Source organism: Cibotium barometz, chromosome 14 (assembly GCF_041138505.1).
Source record: "Cibotium barometz isolate CiBa-2024 chromosome 14, ASM4113850v1, whole genome shotgun sequence".
In the NCBI taxonomy this organism is placed as follows: Eukaryota; Viridiplantae; Streptophyta; class Polypodiopsida; order Cyatheales; family Cibotiaceae; genus Cibotium; species Cibotium barometz.
Window position 1 is genome coordinate 41,368,965 of NC_141059.1, and position 8,718 is coordinate 41,377,682.

Sequence of the window (8,718 nt, forward strand, 5' to 3'; positions counted from 1 at the left end):
AAAGAGAAGGTGGATGAGTCTCTTGGTATGTCTAACATTTCACTAGGGCATTCATATGTTAGTGATCCTAAGGAAGGGAAAATCTTGAGAAGACCTTGCTAAAAAGCTATGTGGCTAGAGGAATTTGACTTGCTTGGAATTTCAACTAGAGAGTTGTGATGTCTCGTTCGAGCTTGTAATGGTTTACACTGCTTTGGATATGAATATATTGTTTGAAACTCTACTTTATTGTTTGGATACTGTATCGTGTGATACATGTATGTTTGTTTATGAAAGGTACCACATAGGTTTATGGATTACCAAATGGGTGTCATCTATAGGGTGCATCACACGAAGGCGGTCGTCCAAGACATTGACCCCTCTCGGTCAACATAGGTGTGCTCTTGGGTGCATCACACAAAGACCTTGACCCCTCTCACCCGAACGTGGGCGTGCTCTTGGCATGATTTGTGTGATGGGTAGGAAGTGGTCGAGGACAGTTTTTCAAAGGAGTGTGTATGTGAACTTATCATAAGTGGTGTATTTGAGTAAAGTGGTAATTTTCAATTATGGGTACATGACTCCACACCAACTCCATAGGTCCAGTGTGGAGGGTGGAAGGGTAGACCCATGGGATTGGGTAGGGCTAGCTAGGATGAGTATATGGATCTAGTTGTAGAAAAAATAATAAAGTGGGCGGTCGGGTGGATGTGGGTTACGAGTACTTTCCAAAACGAAACAACCTTGTGTTTTTAGAGCAAGAGAAACCTTGGACGAGGAGATTAGTTTGGTAATCACAATCTAGGATAGAAGATTTGGCTTCATATTCAAGGAGCCAAGAAATCTTATTAAGCCTTAGGGAGCTGCTCAATGTGACATACTTCTGAAAATTATGAAGGGAAAACACTTGGAGGAATCATTCACCTTTCTTGTGTAAGAATTGTTCTAGTCAGACTGAGAGGAGTTGATGGAGTAGCCAAGTGTTGCGACATTGTGATAAAAGGCCCCGAGTGAGTCGCTCTACCCTTACTGTGATTCCAATGCCATAGATAAGAGGGGCAGGGGTCTCCCATGTAGGACGCATACGCGTAAGGTGAATTTCAAACAAGTCTTGCAATAGCCAGTTGCGCTCTCTCTCTCTATCTCTCTCTCTCAAAAACTAATTCTACTCTCTCTCTCTCTCTCTCCCTTTTCCTCTCTTTTTCTCCCATAAGAATATTTTTAAAACTAATTCTACTCTCTAGTTAAAACAAAAACAAAAAACTTTAAAAAAAACTACTACTCTCTCCCCCTCTCTCTCTCTCTCTCTCTCTTTTCCTCTATTTAGTTTTTTTAGAACAGGGAAAAATATTTTTTAAGAAGCAATTTTTTCTCCTTCCCTCTCTCTCTCTCTCTCTCTCTCTAAAGCAAGACATTTTTCTTAAAACTAATTCGACTCTCTCTCTCTCTCTCTCTCTCTATATATATATATAGTGTAGTTTTTTACTAATTCTACCCCCCCCCTCTCTCTCTCTCTCTCTCTCTCTCGCTCTCTCTCTTAGAGGAGCTGCCACATGGCAAATCACTTTCATAAAGGCCTCCGTTTTCAGAATGATTAATAGATTTTGAGAATGATTAATAGATTTTAAAGGAACCACTCTGAAATAAACTCGAGTATGCTATACCTACGATTTGCCATACACCCCAAAATTCAACGGTGAAGAAAAGGTCTTCAAAATTACTTAAAAAGTCCGTATTTAGAGGTTACTATTTGGCATTGCAAGTACATGCATATTTACGTGCGTTACCGGCGCTTGGATCCAGCTAACAATTTTGACGAAATTTCACCAAAACAAAAACAAAAACAAATGAAAATTATCCCCATAGTGATAGGAGATTCGTGAATAGAAACAGATTAAGCTAGATTTCTCATTATATCCGTGATTAGGGCATTGAGATTTATTTCCCACCAATAATCAGATTAGAAGGAGCTTAAGAGAGATTCCTCATGGTGGGCACTTCCAAGAGGGAAGTGAGAGAAAGAGAGCTGGTAGGAGAGATTAAGCTATGATTTCTCATCATAATCATGAATAGGAGATTAAGGTGTATTTCCCACCCGTGATGATGATTAGAAGGTGTATTTACCACCAAGAAGAGGAGGAGATTAAGGTGTATTTCCGACCGATGAGCAGGACTAGGAGGAGGTTAAGATAGATTTCTCATGGTGGGCACTTCAAGGGGGAAGTTGTCGATGAAGCTGGACCAAGCATTGCTGCTCTCTTTGGGCTTGATTGATCTGAGAGACCTCCATACTGCGCTGTTGCACTTGAAGCCAGACCCAAAGGCTATTTGCCACACCCTGTCTCCTCTCTTGACTCTCCCTTTGGCTTCAGTGTAGGCTAGCTCATACCAGAGAGAGCTGCTTGATGTGTTGCCAAACCTGTAGAGGGTCATCCGAGAAGGCTCCATGTGCCACTCTGATAAATCTAAGTTCTTCTCAAGCTCATCCAGAACAGCCCTGCCCCCTGCATGAATGCAGAAATGCTCAAATGCAAGCTTGAAGTCAGGAATGTATGGCTTTATCTTCACGCGCTCGAGCCGCCTTATCAAGAGGCTGGCAAAGAAGAGAATCTGTTCTGATAGGGGGAGGACAAGAGGGCCTAGGGTGGTTATGTTGGTCTTGAGAGCATTTCCTGCAACAGCCATTAACTCTTTAGATAGAGATACACCTATCTTCTCGTCTGAATCCTCCTCTTGGAACACACATCCGAATGCCTTGTCATCTGCTCCCTTGTGGGTTCTCACAGAGTGCACCAGCTCATACTTGGATCGTCTCCGCATCGACCTCTTGTTGGAGAGCAGAATGGCAGCCCCACCCATCCTGAAGATGCAATTAGATACAAGCTTAGATCTATCATTCCCCCAGTACCAATTCAGTGTTATGTTCTCCATGCTCACAACCAAAGCATTTGTGTCCCTATGCACATGAAGAAGATGCTTTGCCAAGTCAACAGAGATCACTCCTGCACTGCATCCCATTCCCCCCAAATTAACACTCTTTATGTTCCCCCTCATGTTGTAGTGGTTCACAATGATGGAAGAGAGAGAAGGCGACGGGCCGAAGAGGCTGCAATTAACCACAAGGATGCCCACATCTTTGGGTTTGACTCCTGTCTTAGCAAAGAGATCATCAAGGGCACCAAACATGACCCTCTCTGCTTCCAGGCGAGCTTCAGCCATGCAAGGGTTAGGGGGCTCACTGATAACAGCAGGCGGCAAGTAGGTCTCATCGCCGAGGCCGGATCGCTCGCAGATCTTGCGTTGGAACTCTAAGCTCTTGTCATGGAAAGTCCCAGTGGCTCTAGAGTATCTCATGAAATCAGCATTGCTGCACATGTCTTCCCTGACAGGTTTGTAGCAGGAGAAGTCCACCAAGTACACAGGCAAGGGCCTTGACATGAAGTAGATGGTGATACCAAACACAAGGGAAGTAGAGAAGAGCATAACGTTGACAAGGTTGTATTGAAGGGTGTCCCATATGGCCTTAGTTCCAACATACCTCAGCCTCCCCATCTCAGCTGCAACTGCCATTGATAAAGGAATCAGCAGCAGGTACACGGCATGCTGGATCAAGTAATGGTAGCCCAGCTTCACATACTTGAGATTGACAGTCCTCAGAAAGTCAGGAAAAGCATGCTTGATCTTGATCACCACAGAAGCCGGCTCAGCCATTGTGCACACCAAAACTCTGCTGTTTTGGTGCATATGGTGAGGAGCAGAAGCCTTGAAGAGCAAGAAAGAGTTTTTGTGCTCTAGAAACTCAGAAAGGGAAGATGAAGCTAGAGCTTAATTTGGGGAATGAATTGAAAATAAAGCAGTTTAGAATAACTTAAGTACAGTATTTAGTATTAAGCGGGGGTTGACAAATAGGGAAGATTTGCTGCCCCAAAGTTCTCAAGTCTTGGCAGGGGCACAAACAGCAGCAAGAGCTTGTTCATAAGAGAGACTCGAGAGCCACAAGAGAAGGAACAAGGATGTAAAGAGCGCTCAGCAAACTGAAGACATGTCGGAGAATTTGCTTAAAGATGGAACAAGAAGACAGACAGGCTTTATAGATTGTAGGCTAACATTGCAAGTTGCAATAGCTGGCTGTTGAAAACTGTTGCAATCTGCCGTAGCAATTTGGAAACTGGGTGGGCTTTTAAAGTTGTTTGCCGCACCCTCTTGAGTCTGCACATGCCACATTGCAAAGCTCAAACCAATGCCTTAGTAAATACCAATCAACCGCCATAGCCAAACCTTCAACCGCCCTCTTCAATTGGATGGTGATCGTGATCCTTCTTCTTCTTCATAATCACCAATCATCAAATTTCATCCTAGTGCCCTTTCACACGAGCACAATGTAGCGGGTTTCTCACTTGTGCCCTTTATTTCCTCAATTGTGCTAACTCTCCGTTCACACAAGCACGTGCCCCTTATTTCCTCGACTCCAGCCAACTTATAAGGTGCATTTCACATGTCTCGGACTCGCATAGACTACCTATACAAGGTTGCCATAGGTGGTCGAACTCACATCAACTACTTACAAGGTTGCCACTAACCTTCGTGTATGGTTGCCCAAGAGATGACATGTGCCATTAACCTTTGTGTGTGGTTGCCCAACAGATGACACGTGTATGATCTGATTGGGAGAACCTACTCAAGGTTACCACTAACCTTTGTGTGTGGCTGTCCAATAGATGACATGTGTTTGATTTGACCGGGAGAGCCTGCTCATCTAGTTAATCGAAATCATTTCAAAACTCAATTGTGCCCTTATATTGGTTCAATCGGAGAACTTGGTCGATCCCAACCACAAACACTGGTGAGGAATATAGGCTAACTAGTGGGAATGTGAAATTGACAAGTTCACTGGGCCGTTGGGCCAAGTTCATAGGAATTAGGATAGCTAGTGGGAACGCGAAATGGCCAAGTTCACAGGAATTAGGGTAGTTGGTGGGGACGTGAAATGGCCAAGTTAATTGGGCCATTGGCCAAAGTTCACAGGAATTAGGGTAGTTGGTGGGAACGTGAAATGAACAAGTTCACTGGGCCATTGCCCAAGTTCACAGAAGTAGGGTAGTTAGTGGGAGCGTGAAATGGCCAAGTTAATTGGGCCATTGGCCAAAGTGAACTTGGTCGTATGAAGTGTTGAAATTTGAAGCCTTCAAAGGACATCAAAGCCCTTAAGACCTTCTCGAGAAGGCCTTTTAGAAAACAAGGTTGCACAAGAAGGGCCCTTCAAACCTACTCTCGAAAAGACCTCTTAGAAAGTAGGGTTGCAAAAGAAAGCCACTATTTTGAAAATTTCGCAAAATTTTAGACAAACATGAATATTTTAAAGGTCAACCTAGTTTAGCAGAAGGTTGGTAGGGTAGGGTTCAAATTTCAACTCTAGCCGTATGAAAGCCCTCTTATATTAAATATACAATGATGATTCATGACAAATAGATTGGGTGGAAATTGGAATTTACATCCAACCTAGAGTCTAGTGTGAAGCACGTCTACAGGGACGTGTGGGCGCTAAAAATTACAATTCATAGGGACTCAAGGCCATTCACCTTTTACTAGCGTGTGGGCCCTGGGACAGGTGGACGCTGGAGGTGAATCCTGTGAATGCGACGGTGTCGATTTCACTGATGATGATGATGATGATGTGGAGGCGGCCTTGCCGCATTGGCCATCGGTTCTGGTTGGCCAACGGAACCCTCGCGCGTAGTTAATGCCGTTAAACATGACGGGTCTCGGATTTGACGGCAGCCTTTCTCTCCGCCGCTAAAGCCTAAGCCTCCCCGCCCACCTACCCACCGTGTGTACATGTACCGTGACTGACCAACGTTTTTTAAATTGCGAGTGTGACACGTTGACAACGTCAACGTTTGGCCAACTAAAAATCCAGCGTTGGAGTTAAGCTTTGCAAAAATATTTCTCCCCGCCATAAATTACACTAGTATTGGATGTTGCTGCCGCGGGCAGGTAGAGTTCCAGAAAAAATAGGCTCAGTTTCTCCAAGATTTAGGTCATGTTTTAAGTAAACACAATACATTATTTCAAGTGACTTCATATATACATATCTCAAAATAACATCCATGTCTTGTAGATTTATAGCGAAAACAAAAATATCATAGTAATGTAGCATACAAAGATGCAAAAAAGGATCAATATTACATATTCTCAAAATGCACCACAAAATACGTATTCTCAGTCAGTAATGTCAGAATCAAAAAATTGAATTCTTCTCTTGTAAGAAGGATCATTCATTTGTCTCCTCACAATACGCTCTCTATTGTAAAGCGGTGATCCATCCCGCACATGCTCTACTATCGATGAATGCAAAGGACCTGCACAAACGACACAACGATAAATCAAATCTCAAAAGGATCTGCACATAACGACACATCGATAAATAAAATCTCAAAAAATCTTATAATAGAAAAACATAATCAAAATTACCTCGTACAATAGAACATCGAGTGGATGGTACATGAGGAGCTCTAGTATAAAACCTATAACGAATACCAATGGTCATGATGGATGTAAGAAACAACGAGTCATCGGGTACTGAATGATGCAAAGCATCTGTCCATCTCTCTCCAAAACAAATAGACACCCCAATAGAACATCGAGTGGATGGTACATGAGGAGCTCTAGTATAAAACCCATAACGAATACCAATGGTCATGATGGATGTAAGAAACAACCAGTCATCGGGTACTGAATACCCCTCAAATGATGCAAAGCATCTGTCCATCTCTCTCCAAAACAAATAGATACTCCACTTCTCATCAAGAACACCGATCTCGTACATCTCGATGCTTTCGTCGACAATTCTTACCATAAACGTATCAATGTCATGCAATATCCTAAAATCAAAGCATAACAAATAGGTTATATAATTATTTATATATAGGTTCAAAAAATATTTATACAATGCCTAACAATTACACTTATACTTACCCATTCCTATAAGCATCAATCATAATCCCTGTTACGTGACCTGCAGTAATAGGAGCTGACCATAGCGGTGGCTCTGTACAGATAGACATCAGTATAGAATGTCATGTTTCATACTTTGTAATCAAGAAAAGTTATGCAAATATAGAGAATAACTCACCTACTATCCTCGACAAAGACATGTCCAATGTAAAGGTAATCTTAGACATGTCTGTCAAAACATAAACAACAAAAATAGGTACTTTTACCATGGACAAATATGTATAAAAAAAGAAATCACAACAAAATTAATCAAATTGCAGAATTTAAATAAGAAACCTGACTTGTCACTTTGAAGTCATCAAGATCTCCTTATAAACAATATTGTTTGTTGTAAGTGTATAACTTTGAAGATCATCAAATGAACACTCTACATTAGCGTTATCCTCAAGTAACACCTTTACAGCATGAGAAGACCGTGCTCGTTGACAACGCGACATACAATTGCCCATGAGTAAACACTGGAGTCACCAAATACAATCCTAAGACATTTAGGGTTTGGCCTTGTGATTTGTTTATTGACATGCCAAATGCCAGCCACACGGGTGAGCTGGTTCATTCGTTGGAAACTGATTACACAGCCCGTTGTTTAGTTGGGTTAATGTTTGGGCCAAGACCACCAGTAGATTTCCTTAGGGGGTGGGTCAAAGACAACTGGATTTTAGGTAGAGATCATCCAAGTCCTCCCAAATGGGTACTACCTCTTTCTATTCAAGGACCCAAATATGGCCCTTAAGGTCCTAGGTTTAGGGCAATGGATGTACAGGAACATCCCATTCTATTTCTTCAGTTGGTCCAAGAACTTTAACCCTCAAGGTCTAAAACCCTCAGGTTGCCCGGTGTGGGTTGAGCTTCCTAACCTGCCCTTTTACTTGTACCCTTGGCTAAAAAAATTATCTCCCCTATAGGGAAAGTGCTAGGCATGAGACCCAAGAATGACTACAACCTGGCTTGGCATCCTCAGGTCCTTGTGGAAGTGGATCTAGATAGGCCCCTTATTGATGAGATTGAAATCAATTGCGGTGAGTATAACATCCAGCAAAGCATTCTATACAAACACCTACCCAACGCATGCTTCCATTGTGGAAAGCAAGGGCATGTTATCAGAGAGTGTCCTTCAAAATACCCCAATTTGAGTGCCACTAGTGCCCCTAATCTTCCCCTAGCCATCAACCAAGCTCAACCTACTGGAGTGAATAAGAATATGAATGTGCCTTCTCCCTTTTTTCCTTCTACCTCAAAAGAAAAAGAAGAAAAGTTTACAGTACCCAATAGGAAGAAGACCTTTAGACAGAATAGGGCGGGAAACCAGAGGGCATTTGCCAACTCCTTCGCCTTATTAGACAGCATCTCTAACCCTGATGATTCTGTTGACTCCCAAGAGATCAATCAATAGGAAGAAGACCTTTAGACAGAATAGGGCGGGAAACCAGAGGGCATTTGCCAACTCCTTCGCCTTATTAGACAGCATCTCTAACCCTGATGATTCTGTTGACTCCCAAGAGATCAATCAATCCATGCCGTTGGATAGATCTAGAATTTTGGCCGAAACTAATCAAATGGACCATGACCAAGTGCTCCTGCCCCACGCAATGACGGTTGGCCCGTTGGGAGATGAGCAAGACAGGGTTGAGCAGTCTCCGTCTGATACAGAAAATGGCTTGCCCAAAGAAATGGGGATAGTCAAGAATTTGAAAAGAATGCATGCTCAGGTTGGATCCACTACAC

The 8,718-nt window shown here is 42.7% G+C and overlaps 1 protein-coding gene across 1 annotated transcript; it reads right to left on the bottom strand.

The window, feature by feature from the left end:
• Positions 1 to 1,855: 1,855 nt before the first annotated feature.
• On the bottom strand, positions 1,856 to 4,326 carry KCS11 (3-ketoacyl-CoA synthase 11). The gene has a single exon (XM_086808618.1). It carries the CDS (start codon positions 3,721 to 3,723, stop codon positions 2,164 to 2,166), a length of 1,560 nt encoding a protein of 519 aa, XP_086664744.1. The 5' UTR covers positions 3,724 to 4,326; the 3' UTR covers positions 1,856 to 2,163.
• Between the last annotated feature and the right edge of the window lie 4,392 nt (positions 4,327 to 8,718).